General features: G+C 47.5%; 11 protein-coding genes across 11 annotated transcripts; 8 read left to right on the top strand and 3 right to left on the bottom strand.

Annotated features, from left to right (window-relative positions):
* Window positions 1–1,517: 1,517 nt before the first annotated feature.
* FOBCDRAFT_216405 (major facilitator superfamily domain-containing protein) lies at window positions 1,518–3,349 on the bottom strand. The gene is made up of 3 exons (XM_031174889.3): window positions 3,043–3,349; window positions 2,884–2,995; window positions 1,518–2,835 (listed from the first exon to the last, which is right to left on the bottom strand). Exons 1-3 carry the CDS (start codon window positions 3,235–3,237, stop codon window positions 1,610–1,612), a joined length of 1,533 nt encoding a protein of 510 aa, XP_031051674.2. The 5' UTR covers window positions 3,238–3,349; the 3' UTR covers window positions 1,518–1,609.
* A 517-nt stretch (window positions 3,350–3,866) lies between these two features.
* Window positions 3,867–6,256, top strand: FOBCDRAFT_289278 (uncharacterized protein; the record flags this gene model as incomplete). The annotated part of the gene is made up of 4 exons (XM_059611741.1): window positions 3,867–4,366; window positions 4,411–4,529; window positions 4,577–5,024; window positions 5,071–6,256. The coding sequence occupies 4 exons, from the start codon at window positions 3,867–3,869 to the stop codon at window positions 6,254–6,256; spliced, it is 2,253 nt and encodes a 750-aa protein (XP_059464268.1).
* A 299-nt stretch (window positions 6,257–6,555) lies between these two features.
* Window positions 6,556–7,068, top strand: FOBCDRAFT_197728 (uncharacterized protein; the record flags this gene model as incomplete). The annotated part of the gene is made up of 3 exons (XM_059608882.1): window positions 6,556–6,657; window positions 6,716–6,866; window positions 6,917–7,068. The coding sequence occupies 3 exons, from the start codon at window positions 6,556–6,558 to the stop codon at window positions 7,066–7,068; spliced, it is 405 nt and encodes a 134-aa protein (XP_059466840.1).
* Window positions 7,069–7,493: 425 nt separating this feature from the next.
* On the top strand, window positions 7,494–9,970 carry FOBCDRAFT_177768 (uncharacterized protein; the record flags this gene model as incomplete). The annotated part of the gene is made up of 2 exons (XM_059608535.1): window positions 7,494–9,618; window positions 9,717–9,970. The coding sequence occupies 2 exons, from the start codon at window positions 7,494–7,496 to the stop codon at window positions 9,968–9,970; spliced, it is 2,379 nt and encodes a 792-aa protein (XP_059464269.1).
* A 384-nt stretch (window positions 9,971–10,354) lies between these two features.
* FOBCDRAFT_270116 (uncharacterized protein) lies at window positions 10,355–11,380 on the bottom strand (the record flags this gene model as incomplete). The annotated part of the gene is made up of 1 exon (XM_054703514.1): window positions 10,355–11,380. The coding sequence occupies one exon, from the start codon at window positions 11,378–11,380 to the stop codon at window positions 10,355–10,357; it is 1,026 nt and encodes a 341-aa protein (XP_054559489.1).
* Window positions 11,381–12,746: 1,366 nt separating this feature from the next.
* On the top strand, window positions 12,747–14,212 carry FOBCDRAFT_197731 (uncharacterized protein; the record flags this gene model as incomplete). The annotated part of the gene is made up of 3 exons (XM_059608883.1): window positions 12,747–12,796; window positions 13,022–13,780; window positions 13,825–14,212. 3 exons carry the CDS (start codon window positions 12,747–12,749, stop codon window positions 14,210–14,212), a joined length of 1,197 nt encoding a protein of 398 aa, XP_059464270.1.
* A 288-nt stretch (window positions 14,213–14,500) lies between these two features.
* Window positions 14,501–15,518, bottom strand: FOBCDRAFT_197732 (uncharacterized protein; the record flags this gene model as incomplete). The annotated part of the gene is made up of 4 exons (XM_059608884.1): window positions 14,501–14,506; window positions 14,611–14,950; window positions 14,999–15,307; window positions 15,364–15,518. The coding sequence occupies 4 exons, from the start codon at window positions 15,516–15,518 to the stop codon at window positions 14,501–14,503; spliced, it is 810 nt and encodes a 269-aa protein (XP_059464271.1).
* An 807-nt stretch (window positions 15,519–16,325) lies between these two features.
* FOBCDRAFT_270118 (uncharacterized protein) lies at window positions 16,326–17,911 on the top strand (the record flags this gene model as incomplete). The annotated part of the gene is made up of 2 exons (XM_059611441.1): window positions 16,326–16,846; window positions 16,936–17,911. 2 exons carry the CDS (start codon window positions 16,326–16,328, stop codon window positions 17,909–17,911), a joined length of 1,497 nt encoding a protein of 498 aa, XP_059464272.1.
* A 3,567-nt stretch (window positions 17,912–21,478) lies between these two features.
* Window positions 21,479–22,798, top strand: FOBCDRAFT_216407 (uncharacterized protein). The gene is made up of 3 exons (XM_031174896.3): window positions 21,479–21,833; window positions 21,884–22,289; window positions 22,340–22,798. Exons 1-3 carry the CDS (start codon window positions 21,545–21,547, stop codon window positions 22,749–22,751), a joined length of 1,107 nt encoding a protein of 368 aa, XP_031051681.2. The 5' UTR covers window positions 21,479–21,544; the 3' UTR covers window positions 22,752–22,798.
* An 888-nt stretch (window positions 22,799–23,686) lies between these two features.
* On the top strand, window positions 23,687–24,412 carry FOBCDRAFT_270120 (uncharacterized protein; the record flags this gene model as incomplete). Its single annotated transcript, XM_031174897.2, has 2 exons — window positions 23,687–23,759; window positions 23,811–24,412. The coding sequence occupies 2 exons, from the start codon at window positions 23,687–23,689 to the stop codon at window positions 24,410–24,412; spliced, it is 675 nt and encodes a 224-aa protein (XP_031051682.2).
* A 1,398-nt stretch (window positions 24,413–25,810) lies between these two features.
* FOBCDRAFT_177769 (carbon-nitrogen hydrolase) lies at window positions 25,811–27,234 on the top strand. The gene is made up of 3 exons (XM_031174898.3): window positions 25,811–25,925; window positions 25,972–26,065; window positions 26,115–27,234. Exons 1-3 carry the CDS (start codon window positions 25,878–25,880, stop codon window positions 27,041–27,043), a joined length of 1,071 nt encoding a protein of 356 aa, XP_031051683.1. The 5' UTR covers window positions 25,811–25,877; the 3' UTR covers window positions 27,044–27,234.
* The last annotated feature ends 548 nt before the right edge of the window (window positions 27,235–27,782 follow it).

The raw sequence follows: 27,782 nt of genomic DNA on the forward strand, positions 1-27,782 counted from the left end.
AAACTTCCTGATCCAAACTCCACAGAAAGAAAACAGGGTGCTGCGTCAAGACTGCGGGGAAGCGATGACGGGGGACATCATTTTCTTGTAACAGAAGGTGCTAAGAGTCTTGGCTTGTGTAAACGCTCACGGCCAAGAGAAAGCCAAGAGAAAAGCTAAGTTGGTGACGGTTATACTGTGGGGTGAGTTTGATGTTACCGTCGTCGGAAGACAGGGACGGATATAGTTAAATTTGGAGTAATTCTCGCGTAAGGAGGCTCAACACTCTACGGGAATACTCACTTTCAGACAACGGAGAATCTTTTATTTCAGCCTCAACTCCTCACGCTAACTTGTAGAGACAACAAGAGCATCCAAAATCTTTCCCCAAATGTTGAGTTGATGATGGCGTGACTTGTTTCTCAGCTCCTCTTGGCGAGTGATTTTCCTTCCTTTCCCCAGGTCTTGGTCGGCGACCACTTCAACTGCCGATTCTCACCCAGTCAAGGCATCTGGGGTTTGTCTCTAAGCGAAATCCCCTCACTCCACCGTCAGCCGTTCCATCTCCGCCAACCCTCCAATGACCAGCCTCGCAATTGGGGTCAGAAATGCCTCTTTTATTCTTGGCGGCCCACGGGGAAAACCCGGGATGCCAGGAGAAGCTTTTTGCAAGATGTGGGATTGGGGTCTTGGCTGTAGCCTGGAGAGGAGTCTCATGAATCAGGTTCCTTGCTGGAGTAACAGCGCGTGGGGTAGAACTCCACTTGACTCGGGGAATCTGAGGGGAATTTGAGTCTATTTTTGATTACTCGATGCTACTATGTAGCTTAAATCTCGGTGAGGGTGGAAATAGGCGAAGGAATGCCAAGGTGAAGTCTCGGTGAAATTATAAGAACCGAGGATTTGGTCACAATGACAATTGGGACGTGTAACATCACAAAAATCCTCTAGGTCCTGTACGCGGATTCTCTATCAAATGTTATGCCGTCCCATATTTCTCCAAGCCGCTTGTCAGCTAGGGTCTCGTTTCCCCGCAACTGACTCCGTGGTCTTGGGCGCGGAACTTTAAACCTCCGCCGGTGGATGCACAACAATGACAAGACATTCCTCGTTCGTTAAAGAAAATGTGCTCGTATGGGGAGATTCGCGGTTATCGTAGACGGCATGTCGAATGATTCTTGGCTTTACTCTTGGCTACATAAAAGAGAAGGGAAAAATCGGAGCCGCAAATGGCCAAGATATTTTGTGTCGTTCTAGAATAGGGTAACCTTGTTGTGATGCATGGATGAGTGGCGGGGAGACGGAGAGATCCACTTATACACGGAGACAAGTCCGAGTCTTGGGGTTACAGGAATGAGGGGATGATTATGGTTGAAGTATTTAAGCACTGAGTTCCCCGAAAAAGTCTTGAGTGTGGCAGTCTCTTAACTGTTGGTTCTTCAATTCCCCAATTTGGAAGTGTCATGCATGCAATTACATCACACGATAATCCATCGTCAAACACGTTTACATCACAAGCCACAGATGATCAAGTCAGACCCTTCATCAAACATTAAATCTCTTAAGATACTAAGACATGCCGATCCCCCAGCTTTTCAGACGATCCCTTCCCCAGACTTTTTCGTCATTCTTAATAAGTATTCTTGGTAGCCAAGCCCCAGAAGTAAGCCACCCACGCGCCAAGAATAAGCACAATGACGGCAGAAAAGTTGATAACACCCAACTTCTTATGCTTCTCTGCGTGGCCCTCGCTCTCAAACTCTTGCTTCTTGGCGTTGATAATGTGACCATTCTCAACTCTCTTCTTGCGACTCCACTGCAACTGTCCGATGAAGTCTGTCGCGAAACCTAAAGCAATCATGATACCTGCGACGACGACGGAGCCAGCTGCTAGTGTCACGTAGAGAATAGTGACGTTGTCGTAGTTGTTCTCATCGCGATCTTGAAGAACGCCCGCGATGAGACTGACGATGATGGTCATGCTGTTGTTGATGGCGATCTTGATGGCGTAGCCTGAGCCAAAGACTTCTTGATACCACATGCTTGTGCGGATGCTGTCGATGATGACTGTAGGGCCGAAGGAACTTGCAACAGCAAAGATGCCAAAGCTGGCAGCGGTACCAGACACAGTAGGTCCCCAGGCCACAAGACACATGGACAAGAGCATGCCTAGTCCACAGACAAGCATGATTGTAAGACGCTGTCCAAGCATGTCGACAAAGATACCGACCAAGGGCACAAAGAAGAAGCCGAGGTACTGAGACATGGAGGAGTACCAACCCGCCTTGACAGCTGAGATCTTGAACCGCTGCTCCGCTAGCTCAGTACTATTCGTAGAAAACACATTCGCCGTCGACGTTTGAAAGAGCGAGAACAAGCAGACCAGCCAAAATGACCAGGGCAGGGTAAGCATCTTTCCAATCTCAAACCTCTTATTGTTCTCCGTCAACTTCTCCCCCGTCGCAGGATCTCTCGTCCCCGCATATCTCTTCTCACACCAGCGTGTAAACCACCAAAAGAACAACGTCGCAACGTTTGTGAAGAGGTTCATGAACACAGCCATCCAGTACGCCCAGCTAAAGTTACCGAGATTATCAGCGATGACATTGGCGGTGGCTTTTCCAACGAAGGAGCCGATCTTGCCGATGCCGAGCTCAAAGGCGAGAGTTGATGCGAAGCCGGAGGAGGGAGGGAACCAGGAGGAGAAGATCTTGTATTGGGCGACTTGGGTTGCGACGTCGCCGAGGGCTTGGATTACGATGCCACCGATCATGAATTTGTAGGAGCGTACTTGGGTTGCTGCTGCGACGAGGATGGCGCCGATGGAGAAGACGGCGTTGCCCCAGAGCATGGTACCTAAATATGTTAGACGAGATATATATGGAGGGATGAGCGTATACGCACTAGCTCCGCCATATCGATCTGTGAGGATACCACTGACGAGAATAAGAGCAGTCTTGATAAAGTTCTCACTTGTATCAAGAACAGCATACTGGGTATTTGTGATGTGAAGTTCCTGGTCTAGGTTAGCCAAGTTCTCCCTCTTCGGGACAGTAGACCTACCTTTTTGAGGGTACTCTTCAAAGCACCAGTGACTCCACTACTCCAATGCCCTCCAAAGCCAATCATACTAACGATGACGACAGATAAGATCTTCATGCTCAAGGGCACAGGCTTCTTGCCATGGTCATCGCTCCCGCTGTCTGATTGGTCAGACACGGGAGTGACGGTCTCTGTCTTGAGCTCTTTGGACTCCATGATGCTCTGAGCGACAGGCTGATGACGAAAGGAGATGAGATGAGATGGAAAAGATTATCAGATAAAACGCAACGGCTGTCAGGTCTTTATCAGATCAATCTCAGTGGGTCATCCTCCGATGTTTATATTTTCTCAACAAGGTTTTTCTTCACGTTCTGAGCTAGGGCCCACTTGGCGTGTCACTCACGCGAGCTGAGTCTGGACCTCGCATTGTCCGATGTCAGGTTAGAACTATTGAACGTTAAATTCCTTCTAGAACCCTTTAAAAAAAGGAGATGTTTATAATAGCGGGCGTATCCCCGGAGATGTGTTTATCCTTCTGCCACCAAAATCTCACCTTCATGACTCTTTCAGAAGCAATTCTCTTTCAAAAAACGCTTGATCTCTCAAAATCTGATAACGCATTGCCCGGTAGCTCAAAGCCCCCTAAATTACCGTCTCCTCGGTACATGAGTGCAAATCCCTACCATAAGGAGCTAGACCCCCCGAAATCGCCTGACATCGGAGCGAGAGGTTTATCACAGTGAGACACCAAGACCCGCAAAATTCTTCCCTTCTTCCACTTCTCACTGTGAAAAATATCAAGATCATCACTTCGCAGCTGATTGATAAACTTCTGGGTCCAAAAGATGGCCTGTTTATGCGGGTGCATCAATCAACTGATTGATAACTTTGATCCGAAAACGGCCGCGGGTCTTGCGTCAGGCCTGAATAAGCACCTCGAAGCTATCCGAAGCATCCTCGCTAGGAATAAATCCCTCGCCAAGGAGGTGCGCTACCAGATCATCCCGAGTAACCAGCGCACAGCAAAGATCTTGTCGCTGCACTCTATTGATCTTGTAAAGATTGAGAGGTTGCATAGCGTGTTTAAAGATGACGTCAAGGGTTTTTGGGTGGCGTCTGGTGATGCGTTACATCAGGAATTACGACGGCGAATAGCGTGTATTACGATATTCTTGAGATCGAAAGTGGATGATAATGCGTGGGCGTCGCATGATGTCGCGAACCTTATCCAAGGGCGCACGTTATCCGAGTTGAGATATGCGGGCAGCAAGTACATCAAGATCGCCCGACGCCTGGGAGGGATTGGGTCGATCCTCTGGCTGCCGCTAGAAATACCGGCCTCAACGTAAGTTTAGCCCTCCAACCAATCGGCTGAGCTGACGAGATCAGATATGAGCGTTACCTAAACATGGACGACGCCGAGGCCTTTGATCACATTCAGAACCTTGGCTCCGACGCGCCCGACCTGAACCTTTTCGTTCAGCGCCTCATCACGGCTCAACTTGACGGTGAGTACCTGTTGTATACGCGAGAGGTCCGTGCTAATACGTACTAGATCCCTCGCTTGTCTTGTCACATCGAAATTTGCTGTTAGAGTATGGAGACTGCATATCACCCTCCGAGCAAGGTCTGCTTCTGCTGCATGCTCTTGGCGGTAATGACATTCCGCTCGATTTGTTGAAAAGCGCCAAGATTCCTATGAGACGATGGACCAATGAAGGAGAAATACAGAGCATAACTGCCTCCGATTTCGGGTTCAATGCTGAAATAATCAGGCTGCTGTCTAGTGATGAGCGTCTTGAGGAGTTGAGTCAACGGCCGGAAGTTACTCAGCAGGCTTTGGAGGATGGCACGATTGTTTGGTCGTTATCGCCTGAGGCGCAAGAAGAGCTTTCTCATCGATTGACACCGCAGACAACTGAGGACTGGGCGACAACAGCGTTGAAGTTGCTATGCTTTGCATGTCCTCCTTGCTACGAAGGCAAAGTCAATTGGTACGCCCAGTACGCTCCCTGCCATCTTTAGCTTACTGTTGACTAACAATAATAGGGCGCTGCCTCTCAAAAAAGCAATATGGAACCTTCTTGACAAAGCGACAAACCAAAAACGACTCCCCTCATCACTTCGAGCATGCGTCATCGAAGCTCTCCTCTTCTTCTGCGAACGCGACCTCTTCTCCATTCGTTTCGCTGCCGTGGAACGAGCAAAGTCCCTCCTCCGCAAAAACATGTCATTTTACTACCAAGCCTCAGTAACTCTCTTCGACAGTATAATTTCACGCATCGACGGCAACTTCCAGAGATCAGAGGCTCTGATCGTTGACTTTTTGGCAGCTGATCATGAAGGAAACACACGATCTGATAACGCATTACGAGGAAGATTGCACATCTCGAATATTGAGAACAAGATACATCGGTATGATAAAGAAGTTGCATCGACTATATACAACTGGGAAGGAATACATCCGCTTTCGACGTTTGAGATTGAAGTTACGAGGAGACTTCAAGGCGTGGCGGCTAAGTTCTTTCATTCAATTGGAGACTTTAAGACGACGAGGGCGTCTTTAGAACAGCATCTTTGGCTCAACTCCACAATGCCGATAAGGCCGAACACAAGATTGCTTATTGTTACGAGACTTGCCGAGATTCACTGCGAGTTGCATGAGTATGAGAAAGCACTTGAGATCATCCAAGTCGAGCTCGATGGCATGACTGCACGCAAAGGTCGCCCGTTCCGAAGATTATCCATGGCCAGAGCAGAAGGCTACATCGGCCTCGGTCGCTTGGACGACGCAACTACTGTTCTTGAAGAGCTCATCAGCGTCGAGCCGCCTGAACTCGATGATCTGAACGACCAAGTCCTCCGCGTTCGCCGTCTAATCCTCTCAGCGCGCATCCACCACGAAGGCAACAACTTCCCCGAAGCTCTACAGCACTGGCAAGTCACGGGCCAAATGATAGAGAGCTTAGGGATATTCAAGTCAAGACATGGCTGGATACTTGCCATTGTTCATTTATCCATGGCGCACGCTCATATTGCTCTGGGGAATGAGGAACTTGCGAGGCAAGCGTGGAACGCGGGTGTGGAGATTGCGATGAGGGAGAGGTTTGAGTATGTGTTTCCGTTGCTGGCGACGACCTGGCTGCATAAGATTGTGGGAGAGATTCATGAGGTCAAGGGTTGGCCGCTGAGGGTTATGTTGCCGGGAGGGAAGTCGGATTTGACTTGGTTGTAGGACGATGGTCCAGCTTGTAATAGTTTAATGATCCCTGTTCCACAGGTGGGACGTCTTTGAGCTTGCAATTCTTATAGATAATTCGATTTATATTATTTACAAGCAGCACCATGCAAGGGGTTATAAAAAAGATCTGATTTCGAACACGCGACCTCCAAAAACGAAGGGTGAGTGGCGCAAGGAAGATTTTAGGAGCTTAGGTGCGGATTTTAGAGAGTTATAGGTTCTAGGAGAGATGCCACTGCACCACTCACCCTTCGATGGGGATATACAGAGTGATTTTGGCACATAAGGGTATCATGTCCAGAACAGAATGGAGGGGCAACTTATGGCTTCGTATGGATCCATACGACGCCAAGGCTTATATCCAGAACACCATCTATTATTGGTTATTGAAAGAGGTAAAAGAAACTCTCTTTCTGATGTTTATTCTTTTTATTTCTGATGTTTGGCCGTTAGGGACAGCATGTTCCCCCAGTCTGGGAGTGTGATATCGAGACTACACACCTCCTCGACGCCTTGCCAGGTCCTCTCATCTGCGCGGAGGAGCTCTTCGTGTCGGATAGTGCGACGGAATCCCACTATAGAAGAGGAAACAGAAAGAACAAAGGTAGGATAATATACCCTGATAAAGAGACTCAATGACACATTCTGCTACAGGAGCCGAAAGAGTTGGCGCGATCGAAGTTGATGTCTCCCTCTTAAGAGACAAAGGGTTAATTACACCCGAAGAAGACCCCACCAACAAGGCTGGCAAGAAGGTTGGGGCGAGACACTACAAGATCACCCTAAAGCTGCGAATGAGGTTATAGTTCGCGACCTAGAACGTGAGTTCTTATGATCAGTGATTTATTCTGGAAATGCGTCAGAGCTAATTGGAGCAGGCACTGCCATTTACAAAGACCGAATAGAAAAGAAATGCCGTATCAGCATTGCTTCTGCTTTTAAACCAGGCGTTGAATAGACGGAAACAGGTGAGGCGTTCTGAGGCTTGGTCACCTAAGGAGTGGTAAAAGAACTTTGGCGAATGGAGTTGGAGGATAAATGGTTAAAGGCGATACCAATAGAACAGCCGTACTAGGATGGGCTCTACATAGTGCATATTTACCCTGGTTAGGATAGACGAATGGGAGACAAGCATACAAGGGTCAACTCATGCACGTGATGTAATCCAGGCCGAGTGAATTTTCTGCACCAAAGACAAGTCTTGTGTCACTTTGTACCTCAGCACCTCAACATGTCTTCCTCAAGTAACGATGGAGTAGACCCAGTAGATCTCGCCAGCAACATCGGCACCTGGGTCGCCGCTGGCGTAGCCATCATTGCCCTAGTCGGAGTAGTCGGTCCATATCTTGCACTGCAAGCATCAATGAGTGATAAAAACCGAGCCATGAATGCGGTTCAAGATCAACAGCAGAAATACGTCTCCAGAGGGTTTCGTCTGACTAGAGGACTACGCGTGTTTAGAAGGATTCGTGTGCCGAACCTTGCACCAGGATATATCACCAATGAGCCAGATACAGCCCCGCTTATACCGCCTCTCAGTGCAGCTTTGGGCCGTTGGGGGTTCAAGACGAGTGATTATCTGCCGTGGAATACGGGCTGGGCTAAAATCTCCGAACTAATTGAGTCGTATCAAGTGCGGGATGGGGTTAGTAACCGCCCAGTTGACTTGGACGTCCCCAAGGCCGGTGGAACTCTCGAGGTTGTCAACAGTCGAACTGCTTTAGTTGTCAATAAGCATTGGATCCTGATTTTAGGTCTCCTCGGTCGATATGGAGACCGTGTTGACAAAGGGATCCTACAGCGAAAAGGAATTAGGAGGAACTTCGATGGGGAACGAGCATCGATTCGACATTTCACCTTACCAAGGAAAGCCAAACAAAGAGAATCAGATTTCCAATTCGAATGGACTCGTAGAAAGGAGACACACTCATCCATAAGGAGAAGAGGGTCGTCAAGCCGAGATTCAGCGAGTTCGAGATCCTGGTCCGATAGCGATCCGGACTCTGACGGAACCGTGATGGCTGTCCGCCGCAGCGCCTATGGGACTATCACCCTTGAAACGACTCCACAGCCTACGATATACGGAATTACAGGCAAGTTACAGCAACTCGGGCGACATAAAGGCTCTTGGAGTTATTTAACTTCAATATCGTTTGTGCCGCATATTGCCAAAGAGATCTTTGAAGCAGGTGTCAATAAGAGGAGGGAAGGTTCCTCTCTTCAGACTCTCTTCTGGCTTGCTCATGGCTTCTTGCCATGTGGCAGAACTGCAGAAGGGCGACAGATGGTGATATCTTTAGAAGCCCCAGATATTTCTCTTGAATCAATAGGTAGGAGTGCTGATGATATCTTGGCTTGGCCTGCATACTCTCTCCAAGAGTCTGATGACATCCCTGTATCTATTGGTATTGCAATGCAGTGCCTTGGTATTCCAGAGCCACAGATATTACAGTTCCTCCCAATCGATGCTGCGAGTCAGGCAAAACGGGCGCTGGAAAACACCAACCATCACTCTTATGATAAGACTCAGAGTCCAGCTGATGGCTCAAATCAACAGAACCATCAATGGGAACGTGAGCTACCGACACAATCAGCCGGTCTAAGCCTCGATGGTCCCTGGGTTCGTTACTCAAATCCGTCACAAGACTACATCTGCCTGTTCCGAAGACGCGATTTCGAGAAGACGCTGAGACTTCTACTCACTATCGACTGGGATAATTGGGGATTTTTGATATGGAAGGATAGGTTCTGGATGCTGATCTTACGACGCATCATTGGTATCTTGAAGGTGAAAGAGATATGCGATTCTGAGTTCGGACAAGCATTCGGACTATCATCTCACTCTCAAATCTTTAATTGGAAGCACAGTGGAGCCTTTTATCCACAGAAACTGGCAGATCAGCTGTTATTCGACAAGTTTCTGACTGAATATCTTGATACATATGACCTTCTCCCTCTTCGACTCTCACTGGGAGTTCTTTACATTTTTGATAAACAGCTTCGAGAGAACACCTTGAAAGTGTGTGCCAATTTATGTAACAACGAAGAAAACAACAACCCCCGTTCCCAAGCAAGGATTAAGTACCTTGAATCAGCTCTGGAGGAGGTTGAGGCGGAGCACCGGTTCCAGAAGAACATGCACAAGAACGATAAAACACCATTCATGAACAAGAAGATGGCGGGCCTTACAGATTCCGAGTCTATTGAAGAAGTCTACACACATATGTCGATAAGTGCCTTGGATACTGAAACATTAGAGCGTTTCAACATTGTCTATGAACAAGTAAGTGCCACATCAATTACGCAAGCAACCGCTGACACAGAAAGGCCGACGATGTATTATATCGCATCACCGGGTACATTGCCCCCTGGGAGCAAGAAATTCTCTTTAAACACACCTCCATACGTCGAGAGCTCTACCATCTCAAAAGCTCTACTATTGGTGGCGTATTAGAGTACACTTACGAGACAAGACAACTGAAGTGGTACTCTGATAAAACTTCTATGATGGAGTATAGTACTTGGCAGTTGACACCTCAAGGTGTAGTCATGACTGGAGAGAAACAGTCTATGTGGATCGAGGAGAAGGATATGGTTATGGTTGCATTATGGGTTGCTAATAGAGCGGCGATGTGGACCGGGGCTCAGGACTCGAAGCCGTTGTTAGAATTTGTTGAAGATTTAGATACGTATGCATATGTCCTGTAGGACCGTGGAAACAACTCTGTATGTCCAAGGTGGACATAAAATGAAGCTGATAATTTATAAGGATCTATCACGCTTACATTGTTTTAGAGAATTCTAAGTATAAAGTATAATATTTTCTAAATCAAGGTGTATGTAAATATAGAAATGGAAGTAGAAGTAGAACATAATGACTGCTCCATCAGCTGAAGACTAGGAACGAGACTAGTCCTCTTCTTAGCTACCGACGAGGCACTAAGTTAAGAGATGCTTCAGCGCCAGCACTAAGGCAAAGAACACATCTGAAAGAGACCCTCGTTCAAGAGCTGCAGCAAGAGCCAGGAAGAGCTCAAGTCTGTTGACTCATAATGGCGACCCCTCCACACCTTGATAGCCTCAGCTAACTTACTAACACGTAGTCAAGCATGAGAAGCTAACAGCCGCGTTCGCAACAGCGATCCCAGGAACGATCAACTCACTAAATCCCATCACTACTTGAGCAACACTGGTCAAAGCAGAAACAGCTCCTCCACTGGTAGATAGATATGAGCACATGCCGCAGTTGTTCGACGAAGAGTCAGCGATGTTATAGCGTAGGTTTCCAGACAGTGCACCAGCACCCCCAGTGCCAGGTACTTCAATAGCAACAGCAACATGTACAGACTGCGGGAAAACGGTGCTAGGATACCCTTCTGTGATGTGGCATTGGTTATTGTGTCCATCCCAGCAAAGACCCTCACGGTGCATAAACATGCGTTGGTCGTCTGGCAGCGCCGTATTGTCAATCGTGTCTTTGACAACGGCGATGAGCGCCTCCTTCATCATAGGCACGATGTTGGGATCCGCGCCTTCGCAGGTGAAGGTGATATAGTGGTCGTTAGGCATGCGGTGCGGCGTCTCATCGCAGATAGCAGGTTGTCCATCTGCCTTGAGGTATTCCTTGAACCACCATATCGGATCGAGGTGATCACCAAAGACGACAGTTTCTTTGGAGAACTTCATGTTTAGACTTGGATGGACGGCAGCTGCAGAAACTGCAGGCGCTGGAGCTTGCGAGGCCTCGGATAGGGGGGACGATTGATTCATGACATTGTTGAATGCATCGGCAGCATCCTGACCTTCTTTGCCATTAGCCGCTGCAGAAGCGGTTGTGCAGAGGAACCAGGCTGTGGTGGGCGCTCGGCACGCGTTTTGGAGGGTAGAGCGGATGAAGTCTATGGTAGTGGCTATATCGGCCGTTGCGCCGTGAGGAAAGTCGTCGGTGTTGGCGGGCTTATAACCATAACCTAGCATACCATCCTGATCTTGGACGTAAATGATGGTGGGATCAGTGCAGACTCCAAAGTCGGTAGTTTGGCGAGGGATCATTGCGCCGTCGGTGAGTTGAAAGGGCGCGAGGAGCCAAAGGAGGGCGAAAGCTGCGATTTTGGGCATGGCTGCGGTTGGTGTCTAGGGAATATTGAAGAGGGGAGGAGTAGTTGGAATTGTAAAGTTGATTTTTGTATGAAGATGATAATGTCGTCGTGGCTTTTATATATGAGTTCTCCTGTTCTAGCTTCTTGAGCACCTACCTCATATACGGATATACTTCGATGCTGTCTTCTGGAGTCCGGGACATCCTTGTTGTTTTTCTATCCAGTCTATTGGCTCCTCTATGCTACGAAAGCATCTCTGGATCTTTCTAAGAAGATCCTTACAGTTCGTTCCTTACATCTGACATGCTAATAGCAACGATGGGCAGAACATATACGACATGAGGGTCCCCCTGAGTATACTCTCATGTGTTATCTGTCTTGAGAGACTGCGTTTATTATTGCAGTGAGCTGAAAGTGAAGCAATTGCCTTGGCTGACCAGTGCGGAGAGGGTTACAGAAGGCATTGCTGCTTAATCAAAGCACCACATGGTTATAATAGTTGCTGTTTCGCAAGATGCCGGTAGTTGTTTTGAGTTAAGAGCTTATTACACCCTATACCCGCAAAGGAAGGAAGTTCGCCCACGGTGACCTTGTTCGTTGTCTTAGCTTCGGAGCATACGGGACGTTCTTCCACAACCCCTGAATCTTTTGAAAGAGGTGCATGTATCTGGTTTAGACCTTAACCTACCAGTTTAATAGGAGAAAAGGCACAATTTCCAGTCCATTGAAACAGTATAATACAGATACTGACTTCTTATGCTTCACGCCCACCTTCCCGACAACTTCAACTTCACTAAGAATAGTCGTATAGAGTAAACATTTCGCAAAACGTGATTTTGGCTTCAATTCAACGATCCCGAATCCTGGTTAAAATACAAACTTCATCCGAACTATCCGCATAGCTCGGACGAGGTTGAAACATCGGCGATCTCCGCAACTCTATAAGCATGCTACATTTACCAGATACCACGATACTACCCCGCAAAACACCACTTTGGTCTCTATGAAACGTGTTCCCAGAATCTTAATCCTTACCCACGATGATAATAAGGCCGAGTCTAGCCGTGGAAAAGTGAGAGGTCGTTCTTGAACCAATAACAGGCAATATTTATCTACCTTAGTTATAAACCCTGCAATATCCAAGAGTAACAAAATCCATGGCGGAAAAGGCCCGTGCAGTGGTCAGGTTGTAACCGCCAGAAGGATTCCTTGAGCCCACCAAGCGATCTCGTCGGTGTTTGAATTGGGCCCCATATCCAAGAAACCAACGGGGAAAAGGAGTATCGTGATGACGAAGCTGCTCTAGACAGGGACAGGGCGGCGGCTAACATACGGCATCATGAGTAGTAATCCACATTGGCAATGAAGCCAGGAGCATACGTGCAATGCTCAAGCTTGAAGCAGGCGTCATTTTTAAGCCAGCCAACTCAAAGAAGTATGTTAGCACAGTAAGGAAGAGGTTTCAGCTGAGGATCTGCATGTGAACCGGCATACTGGCGATCTCGGAGCATCGAACCTTTGTCCCTTTGAACAGTCAAAGAACATAGTTGACTTGAGGTATTCTTTCTCGAGACGGTTGGTCTTCCCCTGGAGGATGGCAGTGAAGTAAATTTACAAGTCCATCAGCCATTGAGCGACAGTTACTTAGCCACTTACGTAGGAAGTGCAGCTGGACACAACGGGAATTTGGCCTGTGTGTTATCTTCCGAGTTTCGAATGAAAAAGACGGTTTTAACCCCAGAAATTATTTTGGTGCTCGTCAGACATACAGCAAAGAAAACCGCCTCCCTATTAATAACTACATCAGTCATGTCTTCAGCATCAACGTTTCTTGGTACATTACCCTCTTCCATTCAGTTTTGAATGGGGGCACAGTTTCGAAGCTCGATTTCAGGGCATACAATGCGTATACTGAGAGACAGAAAAAGCTGTTCGGTGAATTGAGTTCTTCGGCGGTCAACACAAATGACACGATATCACTTGGAAAAGTGGCAGACCAGATCCGGAGACATAGACAGCGGGACCAGACCATTGCTCACGTATCTATCTTGGCTGGGAACAGAAATATCAATGCTTGTCAAGATACGTTGAATCTTGTGATTCGGCTCATCCTGATGGTCGAACTGGGCAGTTCAGAGAAAACTTCTGGGTTCATGTACCCAGCGGGCTCACGGCCTCTGCCCCTCTGGGACAAGAATTCTTTGGACAGTCTGACTGAAAAGGTGTTCCCTATCTCACTCCAACAGTCCTGCAGTGGCATGACAATGACACCGGAGTTCTCTGCCTGGAGTCTTGAGAATGTTGCTGAGATCAAGATTGAGTTCACCGATAATCTGGCGGATCATTTGCGTCTGACCAACAACAACAATCAGCTATATATTTTTCATCATGTGGCGTTCCTCGAAGCCCAGAGGCACAGGTCAGTTTCTCATGTACATCTATGCATAATCTAATATCTCAAAGCATAAACTCCCAAGCCCCCGTTCTTCCGCAAGGACTAGCCGAAGAAACCCTCAGAACTCTAGCAATACTATTTCCACAATCCGACCACTGGGCAGCACTACGCTCCAACCGGAAAAAGCAAGTTTGGTTAGAAAGGCTCTGCACGCACTCAAGCCGCGTGATAGATCCCCAGCTAGCTTGGTGCGGGACTCCCAGCGGAGAGAGCAGATATCTCTCAAACTTTTGTTTTTGGAGAGATCGTCTACTAATTCTAAAGGAAGATTTTGATCATTCGACACCGGATTCATTCTCTCAGTGGCGGTATGACCGACGGAATGGAATGCAATGGCATAACTTTTGGGTTGCCATGGTGGTCTTGGGACTGACGGCTGTGTTTGGACTGATATAGTGTATTCTTGCGTCGATCCAAGTATATAAAGCATATCATCCTTAAAGAATACCTAATAAGGCATTACAAGAGCCAAGACTCGAGACCTGAGTCATATAGAATAAAGTCGACTCACTAAAAAGACATACCAAGCTCTATCTATTCTATAAAAACAAGGTAAAAGACATGATAATGGCCATCATAACAACAGTATATTCCGATGACAGCTTAACAGCTCCACTGCCATATCCAATATTCGATGAGTCGTTCCCAAAACCTACGGTGCGCAGCCAAACAGGTGTCTTGTCTTCAAGACTGAGTGAATCAGAGTGGTATGCATCAATGACCCCAGACACGCGGATTTGTATGAAGCCATGAGCACCGGGATCGCTTGTTGTAGGCCCCTGCCAATTACTCACGTTAGGCTGCACGTATGGAATCGCGGAGAATACAGCGTCCATAGTTAGGTTAGCTGTCTTGTCGTCGAACATGACGCTGATGTCGGGCCATCGAAAGTCATCCCAGTCCTCCGCCTCCCAAGATCGGAACTCCTGCACGCTAACTCTGTAGTCACCGCTTAGCTCAGTGGTGTTGCATACTGGCATGGTGAGATTTAGACTCGATGAGTACGATTCCGGCAAGTTGCGTTCAAGTACCGCACTGAGGTTATAGGCTCCGGATTTAGTCTGGCTAGTCGTGAAGTTGAAAATATCAGGACCCTTCCCTTTGTGGGGGCGCCAATATCCATCTGGGCTTGGACTGCATCAAAGTTAGACAATTTCAAGTGAATGATAGTAGTTAACTCACTGAACAGAATAAAGGGGAAATTGAAGTCCCCCAGATTCAGATGAGTACGTAAAATCAGCACCAAGAGAAGATACATTAAACCCCGCTGAGGATTTTGGGATAAGCGTTAGCCAAAAGATAACAGAGTTACTACCAGCGTTCCATTTGCCCTTCTCAAGGATACTCAGAATAGCATCGTATTTGACAGTCTGGGTCGAGTTCTTTAGCTTAGAACACAGATTATCAGTGTAGTTGGGGCCGAAAATGGTCTCGTTCCAGACATCTCCAAAGATAGGTCTCAATTCGACTTCTGCGGTCGCGTTATAGTAGCTATTAAGAAATCATTTAGCCAAGTCACCACGCTTTTCTACCGCAGCGAGACTCACGATCCAACCCATTGATAGAAGTCGCCGAGGCCTGTAACGTTGCGAGGACGGTAATTAGTCGAGTTGTCATAGTTTTCGTCATCTTTCGCAAGGCATAGAGTCAGCAGACAGAACAGGATTGTATGCAGCTGCACTATTCGATTAAAACCCAACATTTTCGCTCCTAGCTTGTATGTACAGTATGTGGTGAACTTGCGGTGGATGCAGGAACAATGCGACTTTTATCCATCAGCGCGCCAGCGTTAGATGCGCCAATGTGGTACGGTTCATCTCGCTTAGCCTGTTCTGTGGGCAATCAGCTTGACTCTTGTGCATCTAATTGGTGCCAAGCCGACACCAATCCACTTGACGGCCAAGCAGCCGGCTTGGCTGTCAGACAGACACAACCAACAAGTCGACCATCTCATCTCAGGAAATAGGAGCCAAGGGGAGGCAAGAAAGCTGAGAACTTTGTATCCTAAATAATAAAAAGACTTAAGTAAATTACATAAACCTTAAACTATTTCTTTTTGGCACCTTGTCTCAGCGTAAAATGTTTTCCTGGCCGGGGAACTATTGTCAAACCTTCTACGGATATACAAATCATCAGGGACATGGAGCTCGTTTCAAGGTCATTTATATCCTGTTGCATTGTGTCAAGGCCAGTTGAAGTTTCCTGAACGAAGAGAGAAGTAACGCCATGTCTAGACATAAAGTATTACAAAAAGTGTTTTTTTTTCTTCCTCAACATAACACAAAACAAGGCGTCATACACTACGCCCAAACAACACAGCAAACTTAAATACAAAGTCAACACATCATACAACTGCTGCCACGAACCTTGATAGATATCCAAGTGAACAAGTCGCCTCAATTCACAAGCAGACATTACCTACATAGAGAGGAGATTCGCCCAGGCTAACTTGTTCCACTATATCCCAACCTTTACACCCTGCACTACATCATCCCCATCACTAGTCACCATGAAGTTCGACTTCTACCGCGACGTCCTCAGCCTAATGATGGGTAAGCTCGGCCTACCTGGCGCCGACAACTTCGGCAGAGAAAGCAACCAACGGCGATCCCTTCTTCTCGACACAGTCATGCAAGGTCGACCCAGAGTATCCAGCTGCAAGCTTCTGCAGCTCCCCGCCGAGATCCTCGCTAATATCGTCGACCTGCTAAGCAACGACAGGACATCGCTGGAATCCCTTGCGCTGGTCAACAGTGATTGTCAGCAACTTGCTCGCTGCTGTCAATTCGCCGAGGTAAACTTCGACTACAGTCTCGAAGCAAAGCAGCTTGCTTCCCAGCTTGTGGAGGACAAATCGTCTCAGCTGTCCAAACCCGGGGTTGGCGCTTGTATTCGCAGAGTTACTTTTGTATCTCATCCGCACCATGTCGCACACACTCATCGTGAGCTTTATGAGTCATTTTACGGCGATGACGCTCAATCAGTCGCCGTAGAACAACGACAAGTTCTCTCTGATGAGGCGCGTGAGGAGTATGTCGTGGCGCGAGCAGCTGCAGTCGAGGCCATCTCTGCTCACCTACCCTCGAGTCTCTGACATGGACGTATATCGACCTTGCCAGAGATGGCGGCGTCCCTGTTTCGATCGGAGAGTCAGTTGTATCGTTTCCTCGCCTGAGATACTTGAGGCTCCAATTCGTTAAACTCGACAGCGTTGCTATTTCATCTTTTCTCGCAGCGCCTCTCAAGTCCCTTGACTTGGACGATAGGGTATTGAATGATCCCTCGACCTTTGATTGCAAGCCTTTACGAGATCTTGAGGACTTTGCTGTTTCTCATCCGCCACAAAAGGCTTCAGCTTGTAAGCACATCGCAAAGTTCATCTCGCAGCACACTGGACTGCGCAGACTGTATCTCCACGAGAGCTCGTCGGCTCAGGGAGGGACAGCGTATCTCGATGATGTTATTCTCCCCACACTCAGCAGCCTCGACTACGGTAACCTCAGATCGCTATATCTAGCATGGGGAGAAGCTCAAATTCCTGAAAAGTCCCTACGAAGAATCGGGCGACTTGTTTCTCTGGAGCAACTGAGTCTCAGTGCTGGAAAACCTTCCGGATGGCAACACCAATGGCTCGTGGATCACGACGAACTTCGTCAGCATCTCAGGCAGCTCCAAGGACTCACCAAGCTAGCACTGGTCCGCGACACGTGTCCCGTCCCCGTCCCCTACCCCGGGCTCCCCTCCGAGACCTACTATAAGATGCGGTTCGCGGGCTCCGAGGAGAGAGAGGATGCAGAAGCGAGACCAGACCTCGATATGGACCAAGACACTGAGTCTGACGCTCAGGAGGGTGAAGGTTTGCTGGGAGACATGGAAGAGATATGGGAGAGAGCTCATCGAAACCGTATGCTTGATCAGGCTGAGAAGTACGCTGCTGTCTTTCCGAAGCTTGAGTGGATGTTTTGTGGGCAGCGACCGATGGGGTTCATGAAGACACCTGAGGGACAGTGCGAGTTTCGAAGAGCAGTGCCTTTGACGCAGGGGAAGGATGAGTGTCGTACATATCGACAGGCGATTTTTAGAGGCTCCAACTAGATGGGGAGTGACTTCACTGTAACTATGAATTGATATGGACAATAAACAAGCTGGCTTCTTCTGGACGTGCTTCCAACTAGGTATTGCCCAACAGAGCACCTGTATCTTACATTCTCTCGTTATTCTAGGTATGTGATTTGGCTTTTGACATGACGGTTTAAAGTTGCATTCAGTAATACTTAGCTGGAACACTCTTGGCAGCATTGCCATATTACTCAATGTTAAATGAGTTGCTTGCAAAGTAAGAGCCTGCCCTCTTGAGAATCCCGCCACGAGCATTTAAATCCTATGGCTACCCTAGAAAGAGAGTGTTTCTTTGCTAGAAGAATGAATGGCCACAAACCTTTCGGCGGTACCTGCGATTTGAATAATGTACAAAAAAAATTATAAGATAAATAAAGAGTTATCTGGTTTTGAAACAATATAATTTATGTCGCAAAGGTGAAATTGCATGTGATAGTTTTGCCTGGCTGGCTCAGATCAAGGTGATAGAAATTATCCGATATCGGGGATACGTGTGTGTAAATTAGCAGCAGTTCAATCAATTGAATCGTGTAGTTTGTACAAACAATATATCATATACCCCGTCACACGCACAAGGAGAAACTATACTCGCTATTGCAGACTTGTGATTGAACTTGAGTAGAAGTTGAACTGGGTCGAGGCACTGTGCATTGAGGATAAGGTAAGAGCCGATCTTTCGTTGGAGCAACTGTCCCAGCATGTACGAAGGAACTGAAAGGTGTCAATCTTATTCGGCTCCAGCATACTCTCGAAAATTTTGCATTAAAGTCGCGATGCAACTGGAGATGTGAGGTTCATGCGAAAACATCTCCAATTGAGATCGCAACCCAGTCTATTGGGTCACCTAAGTCCACCCATGTCAAGATATGCTGCACTATCTCAGATGAGCACCAGGATTTAATAGTTCTCGGGGCGACATCTCCCGATACAACATAGGACAAGAATACGATATTGAACCCTGAATCTCCCATCAATTAAACACATGGGGAATTCGAAATCACAGACCCACAGCATCAATCTCACAGAACCCACAGCAACAAAGATCCTTCGACAATTCCGACCTATGATTTGCTACCAAGATACGAATCGAAACCAAGGATCCAATCATTAGCGCGTGCTATACGCCGAGGCTAGAATCCTGCCCAGGACCAGGTAGCTGGTTCTAGCAGGTGTACCGAAATCTTGGTACCTGAGGAGTCGATCAGTGGATGAAGGATCCATGCTGAAGATTCTGGGCCGTGAGATCTACTATGAAAAGAGGGGAGGGCTATCTCTAGACTATATATTGTATGTCACTGTTCCTCGGAGGTAGAGATTTCTAGTTGGTTCGGGGCATTAGTTCCGGCGGACTATGCGCTGCGAACAGCGATCTATTCATCAGACTACCTGTGTACAGTCACATGTCGATTAAGTCCGCCCATCTCCCGACGATTCGCGATGTAACACCAACAGCTTCATCTACTATGCTGATCCCTCCGGTTACACACGTTCCCGAACGTCGGGCCCCAAGATCGCCCAAGCTGCACAAAGTCCGGGGCAGTACGGAAGTCAAAGCGCAACAGGGATCTCTGCTCACAAGTTTTCTTTTTGCTCCCGAGAAGTAAATCTCGCAGACTAAACGCAGTCTAGCGGAGTTTGCCTCTCCCCGGTGGAAACTAATGTACCTAGACCTTAGTGTAAACTCTGTTGTTGGGAAAAGCCACGAGATGGAATGTCTGCCACGTTTTTTTTTCTCAAGGGAGAATGTTCTGAAACTAGCCCTGTGAAATGATAGTAGAATGGCGGTTTTAATTGATTCTGCCACGTTTTTGTGACAGTTTGTTTCGGGGGAGGTTCTGCATGTTTTGCAGGCATCGTGGCAGAGAAATATCAGCCACTGCACTAGACTACCGGGGGTTAGACTCTATCGACGTGGGCGAGTCATGCCGGATCCATTTGCATCGCGCCGCAAGATTAGATGAGGGCGATTCAACACCAAGAGCGCCACTGTGTACGATGGATAATGTCCTTTTCTCGGCATCAATTCTGGTGTCGAGAGCGGATGATTCAAAGGCTGCTCAATACACGTGGACATTGTGCTTGTGCTGACTGTCTTGCTCACCCAAACGTGGACCAGATATACATTGTCAACGAGGATTAGTATGTAATGGTCATCAATAGAACGAGTCGTCAACAAGTATATACCATCGACTGAAGCACATGATTCCTTCATCTTGTCAACAACGTCAAATGCTTCAAGTCATACTCTTCATCAACCTTCTCAGCTTTGACTCGCGATGATCTCTCTAGACGCCGCGATTCTTCGGATCGTGCCAAGTTCACCGTTCTCACTACCCGGCATCCTCGGCATTGCCTCCGCCGAGATCCAAAACGAAACCATGCCTAACAATACTTTATCCAGTTAGACATCAATCTCACCAAAACACAGGGGGCGCGCTGTTGACTCGTGCTGAAAAACAAGGCAAACAGGTCCAATTACTAAACGAATGCTAGGTATCAAGGCGCCAGCGTTGTTAGCGTCGTCTCATAAAATTATGGCGTTCACAGGTAGGTGCACGTTATAGAATAGGTTTGCATGTTCTATTCTCAGCAATTTGTGTGTGCTTTGATCTTTTGGAATGCTTGGCTGAATCAACCGCTGGGCGAACAGACAGTGGGAGATCTACAACGGGATATCGCGAGCGTGATTCGAATCTTGATCATAAATGACTGAAAAAATACCAAGACACTAAAATAAGGGGGCAACAAAAAGGATCCACGATTTCCCGTGATCTGCAGAATTGAGTTGGAGTAAGCTTAGCGGGGAACCAATGACTCGGCCAATTTTACACCGACGAAGCTCAGGGGATTGGAGCCCAATGCGATAAGCAAGGCGGCCGATTTGCGAATATCTGAGTTTATGAGCTTTGATGAACAAGGATTTATGCCTGAAACCTGTGGGTGATATGCTTTTCTGGGTATGACGCTTAGACGGCATGGAACCAAGAAACTCTTCCATCATCCGGGGTACAGCAATATCTCACAGATACCCTCACGATTCAAATACACTACTTCTTATTGCTCATGCAAACACTCTTGGCATCTGATATTTCCATTGAAGCCAGCGCTATCTATTCCCATGATTCAGGGGCCATCTATGAAATATACTTTCTTAGCTGTTTGCCCATCTCATCTGGTCTCCCAGTCTAGCTCCCCAAACTAGTCTCGGGGCGACAGAAATACGAGACACCTCTCTCAACCACTCATAACACAGTACGATGAAACCAGATTTGCTCATCCTTTTTTCTGTCCCCCGCCGGCATCTAACTAGTCTGGTCCGGACTCCTCACGCCGTTTTTTTTTCCCAGCGCGAACCACTTCAGCCTCCAATGGTGATCGGCAGTACCTCCAGCTAGAGAACTAAAAACAGGGGCTTTTGGTTTTACTAGTCAGATACTACCGAGACTACTGCATCTGCTGCAGATTCTGCAAGCCTGTTTCTTAAATCCAAGCAAGGAGCCTGCTTGCTCTTTTTCCCTTTTTACCACATTCCTTTTTCAGCTGTTGCATTCCGTTTACAGCAGCTGTATATCCTTCTTTTCTTTTTTCGACTGTAAGCCTGACGTCAAGATGACAGGAAGAGGCTTCCTCGTCCCTGACAACTATGTCGACGATCTTCCCAATGAGACCGACATGAACATCGCCTCCATCGCCTGGGGCTTGTCGCTGGGTATCACGCTCTTTAACATTGCAAAGGCGATTCGACAGACGAGATCTGCGTGGAACCGAAGGAAGAGGGTCACCAGTTACATTGCGTTGATTTGGGCGGAGATTATCTCGAGTTTTATCTTGGGTGTTATGTGTTGGTTTTATCTGAGGGGTGATATTGAGCCGAGCATGCAGTTTTTCTTCTTCATCAGTAAGACTACCCGATATTGAGGGGCTTGGGGTATTTGCTAACGAGTGTAGTTGTCTGGTGGTCAACACAGGTCCAGTGTCTTATCCAGATCATCATCAATCGAGTTTCGCTATTGATGGTTGTTCGATCCAATGGTACAAAGCTCAAATGGCTCTGCTTCCTTATTCTTTTCGCCGTCAACATCAGCGTGTTCTGCATCTGGGTCCCCGCTCGACTACAGATTAGCGAGGCTTATATCCACTTGAACAACATCTGGGATCGATGCGAGAAGGTCATTTTCGCTATCATGGATGCTGTCCTTAACTTCTACTTTATCTACGTCGTCAAGCAGCGACTTGTTGCCAATGGTCTTCAGAAGTATACTCGTCTGTATCAGATGAACATGTTTTTGTGTGGTATTTCCATTGCTTTGGATGTACTGCTTATTTGCATGATGTCTCTGCCCAACGGCTTTGTGTAAGTTCATCAACATCACAGAGGATCTTACCTGTACTGACTCTCTCCAGTTACATTCAATTCCATCCTCTCGTCTACCTTCTCAAGCTTCACATCGAGATGAACATGGCCGATCTTATCGGAAAGGTCGTTCGCGCCGGTAACAACGACCAGCGCGGCGGCCACGACTACTCCTCACGATCACGAACGACCGGAACATCACGACCTCACGGCACACGATTCGGTCAGACTCTCGCCAGCGCTCATCACCGAACACATATCGAGCTTGGCGAGGAGGATGAGTATGAGCTCAAGGAGCGTGAGAAGATTGAGGGTATCAAGAAGACTGTCGTCACACAGATTGTGCATCAGGGTCAACAGCAGGATGATGATGATTCTACTGCTGAGGAACATAACGATCGCGCTGTGAGCGAGGCCAGCTCGACCAAGCATTTGCATCAGCGGAATTATAGCGGTGTATAGAACAGACACATCACGTAGAGGATTGACACATGGAATGGGATATACCCAATAGAATATTTATATAGATTTTTTTTAATGTGTAATGAATGGCCAAAGGCTTATTGATCTTCAAATCAGTTCACTATTGATGTCTCTTGATGCCTCGATATGATGCAGTTGCGAGCAATTGTGCTGTTGATACCTTTTGAGCCATGACTCTTGATCAAGATAATGGTCAACCTGGATTCCGGTGGAGGTCTACAGCGAATGACCTCTCCCGGGCCACTCCGACCCCGCCGAAGTAGCCGTAGCATCCGAAAGCTTCGGCGAACGATCCAAGCCACATTCATCCTAACAATTAATAAATCGCAGCTAATCTAGTCAAGACGTTGCAGGATTCTAGGCAACCAGACTCAAAACTCTCTAAGCAAAACAGGGTCTACCCTCCATCATGACTCTCGCCGCGCGTCCCGTGATTTTAGCACTGAACTAAAACATCTAAGCTATTTTCTCCCCGGTCCAATCGTTTCAGTAGTGCAAAGCCTCAATCAAGCTTGGGATATCGTGCGCGCTTATTGGTCGAGTTTGCGACGTACGCTGAATACGCTTGAATACGCTTGCTGACATACGCTTGAGTGTGTGATTGGTCAATTCAGAGTATTTGTCAATTAAGCTGAGTGTTGGAGCCGTAGAGGAAGGCATCGCCAACTGAGGCTATGCTGGAGGCATTATCGCACACGCAGATTTGCGCAAGATTTCAAATTATTATGCATGTAGAAGCGATGCAGAAATCAAGATCTTTCTCTATAAAGCTTCGCGATAGCATCATCTTCAATCGACAATCTCTGTATCCTACCATTAGATCTCAAGACACTGCTACTCGTGTCATTTCATCTTGACTACTACACAATAACACTTCAATCACTTCAACCAACCAAGATAATCACCAATAAAAAATGGGCCTTTTCAAGACTGCCGACCTTCGTGAGGAATGCGAAAAGAGCGCTCGCATCCTCAAGAGCTTCGTCGGTACGTACTATCAACCTGTCTTTCTCATCTCCATCACTTAACAAACAACAGACAAGAACAAAATCCCCTCCAACGTCATCAGCAACGCCAAAGGCCTCGCTATTTTCACTGGCTTCAGAGCAGGAATGTACTTCGCAGGCGCAGGCGGATCAGGCGTTGTCATTGCTCGCCTCCCCGACGGATCATGGTCATCTCCCTCTGCCTTCTCCGTCCGCAGCGGTAGTGTCGGTCTCGTCTACGGCATAGACGTCTACGACTGCATTTGTGTCCTCAACACCCAAGACGCAGTCGACGCTTATAAAAAGTCCGAAGTCAACCTTGGAAGCGCCGTCGCTCTTGCAGCTGGACCACTTGGAGGAAACGTCAACATGGGAGATGTCAAGCCTGTGTGGACATATACTAAGTCCCGCGGTATTTATGGTGGTTTGACTGTTGATGGGACGGTTATCAAAGAGAAGCGTGATGTCAATGCGGAGTTTTATGGAGTGGATGTTCCGTCGGCTCAGATCCTTGAGGGGAAGGTTAATAGTGGTTGGTCACCGAGGATTGTTGAATTGTTGGAGGTGGTTAAGAAGGCGGAGGGGAAGAGTGCTGATAAGAGCGTTTTGCAGGGGATCAGCACTGAGCCTACTCCCGGTGACTTGACGGAGTAGCATACGGGAGATGGTCCGGGTGGCGTTCGGATCGGATCTTCTTTTGAGAGACGCGGAGAACTATTTACTTTGCATATAGACATGAATTGACTACTTGAGACCCCTCTCCACGTTTATAATAAACTATGCCACGCGATATCTGATTGTTAGCGCAAACATTTGGAGGTCCTAGCTAGTTTAGAAGGCCTCTCTTCCTGCCTTGAACTTTTACTCCGATAGCCTTTTCATTATCATAAAGCAGATACCCTAAAGTGACAACCAACTTCGACTTCCATGTCTCACTATCTATGCGTAGATTACCTAGTAGTTTCGAATAATCATCCGTGAGCTTACATCCGCGCAATGAAAGACGGAGAGACAGATCACGTACAATTTGGGATGTCATTTATCACTAATCAACTGCATCTTGGTGCATACATGTCACCTATCTCTGCAAGAAGCAGTAAGAAATACCACGTTCTCCGCATTATTGATTTTAGTCGGTGTAGGGTGAGCTGACGGGTAAGTCAGGCAGTTGTCTTTGCTACCTTGATCATTACGACTATCATGCAAACATAAGGAATTTCTCAATAGGAATTGACAGAAAGAATAGGATTGGCAGTATGTGACATACAGTAAAGCTTTAGCTAGTTTTCATATCAATGGAAGTGCTTTTGAGACGATTGAAGAGGACCGCCGTTCATAATTACTCAGAAGTCGGAAGTGGCAAGTTACACAAGGGTCAATATCACGACCTTGACCAACGATCATCACAGCTAGGTGACATTATGGTCAGCTCAATGCTTGACAACAAGTTGCCTCGCACATTCAATGAAACACATGTAATTCATTTCTTCTCACGGAATCTCAATCCCAACAATCGTTCGCCCCAATAATAACACGGGCATTATCGGAACAGTAATCTCCTCGGGATCAGCGGAACGACGTTGCGATTGTGTAAATCAATGCATCCATGAAACCACAAGACCTCACGAGCTTTCACGATATCCATTATTCGCCGCCTTCCCCCAGAGTTTACTACACGGCGCCCGCCGCATCGCCGCACGACTTATCAATCTGCGGCCCGCTCTACGCCGCAGCGGCATCGACCTTTTAAAATTGTGGACTATCAGACGATTACGCCGCCACGGACATTTTCGGTAAAGCCTCTCCGGCAATTCTCCATGGGTGGTAGATCTTGGTGCTTTGATTCTATTGGCTGAAAGGCCTGATATGCATGGTAGCTGTATGTGAAACGATATACATCATGGTGCAGATATCATGAAGCTCGTGCAGATACGGGAGACCTCGGTGACTCGGACTGTAACGCTGGGTGAGATAAACAGTCAGTGCTTTGTATACATGTACTGATGTTCATTGTGGTATAAATATCATGGTGCCTCGCTCAGTTTGATCTCACTCATCAGCTCACAGAACTTCATCGCAAACACCAATCTCAACAACAACCATCCTATCAACCTTCAATATGGCTATCACCAAGTACAAGGCCGCTGCTGTCACCTCCGAGCCTGGAGTAAGTCTAACACTTTCAACCCTCAAACACGACTGACAGTATCAAGTGGTTCGATCTTGAGGGTGGTGTTCGCAAGACCATCGACTTTATCAACGAGGCTGGCCAAGCTGGATGCAAGCTCGTCGCCTTCCCCGAAGTTTGTAAGTCCTCTCTCATCCATCGACCCAACCCCATTAATAACACCTCCAGGGATCCCTGGATATCCCTACTGGATGTGGAAGGTTACCTACCTCCAATCCCTCCCCATGCTGAAGCGCTACCGCGAGAACTCCATGGCTGTCGACTCTGAAGAAATGCGCCGCATTCGTCGCGCAGCTCGTGATAACCAGATCTACGTCTCCCTCGGTTTCTCCGAGATCGACCACGCAACTCTCTACCTCGCTCAAGTCCTCATCGGCCCCGATGGTTCCGTCATTAACCACCGTCGCAAGATCAAACCAACTCACGTTGAGAAGCTTGTCTACGGCGATGGATCCGGCGATACCTTCATGTCTGTCAGCGAGACTGACATTGGCCGTGTTGGACAGCTCAACTGCTGGGAAAACATGAACCCCTTCCTCAAGTCTCTCAACGTCTCTGCTGGTGAACAGGTTCACATCGCTGCTTGGCCTGTCTACCCTGGAAAGGAGCGCCAGGTTGCTCCTGATCCTGCTACCAACTACGCTGATCCCGCTTCTGACTTGGTCACTCCAGAGTATGCTATTGAGACAGGTACTTGGACTCTCGCTCCTTTCCAGCGCTTGTCTGTTGAGGGTCTCAAGATCAACACTCCCGAGGGCGTTGAGCCAGAGACTGACCCTTCTGTTTACAACGGCCATGCTCGTATCTATCGCCCTGATGGTAGCTTGGTCGTCAAGCCTGAGAAGGATTTTGATGGTCTTCTGTTTGTTGACATTGATCTCAACGAGACTCACCTCACCAAGGTTCTGGCTGACTTTGCTGGTCACTACATGCGCCCTGACTTGATTCGTCTTCTGGTTGATACTCGTCGCAAGGAGCTCATCACTGAGGCTGATGCCAATGGCTCTATTGCTACTTACACCACTCGCCAGCGCCTTGGTCTTGACAAGCCTCTTGATGACAAGAAGGGTGAGCAGGAGACTCCTGAGGTCGTCTGAGATAAGATTCAGCTGGAGACAGACATCACAGTCGAGATAGTCTCCTCGCTGTGAGTGTCAGATGTAAGATAGATAGATAGTGTTGGACATAAATTGAAAAGCTGAAATATGTTTCATGTTATCTCAATTGCTAGGTTCTGTCTTGTGCATTAAGTGAAGCGCAGTTGGAACTTGTAAGAGGTGTTTATAGCTGAATATCTTTGGATTCTGAGGCTATAACGAGAACTACTTATATAACCCATCGTCTCATCATAGAGCACGACCATTTGTGGAAAGTATCAGGGTATATTTCCTTGAGGCTATGTGAGAACGATACTTTCGTGGAACGTCGGCACTGTTGGTCCTAAGATGATTGGTGGTTGATTGGGAACGTAATAATTGGGCTTGGGACAGCTGGTTTCGGGGATACCTATCATGGTTAATGTAAGGCGACGAGAGGTAATTGATATCCTTACAATCGTTCTTTAACAGTTGTACCAGCATACATCATCTGGGCTGCTCCCAGTACAGGCTCCATTGGGACAACCTTGAGAACACTTGCGAGGATCGGTGTAGAGGCATCTGTTAGCCTCTACTGCGTGGAAACCAGCAGCAAGTAAGAGAAAAACAGTAGCCAAGTTGATTTGCATTGTCGGTGTATATTGAGCAATAAGGTAGTGTCTGGTAAAGAAGTTTCAGGTAGGATGTTACATAGACTGAAGATAAAAGATCCGAGGTGGAATATGCGCTTAGCTTTGCT

This window comes from Fusarium oxysporum, chromosome II (genome assembly GCF_013085055.1).
Source record: "Fusarium oxysporum Fo47 chromosome II, complete sequence".
Taxonomy (NCBI): Eukaryota; Fungi; Ascomycota; class Sordariomycetes; order Hypocreales; family Nectriaceae; genus Fusarium; species Fusarium oxysporum.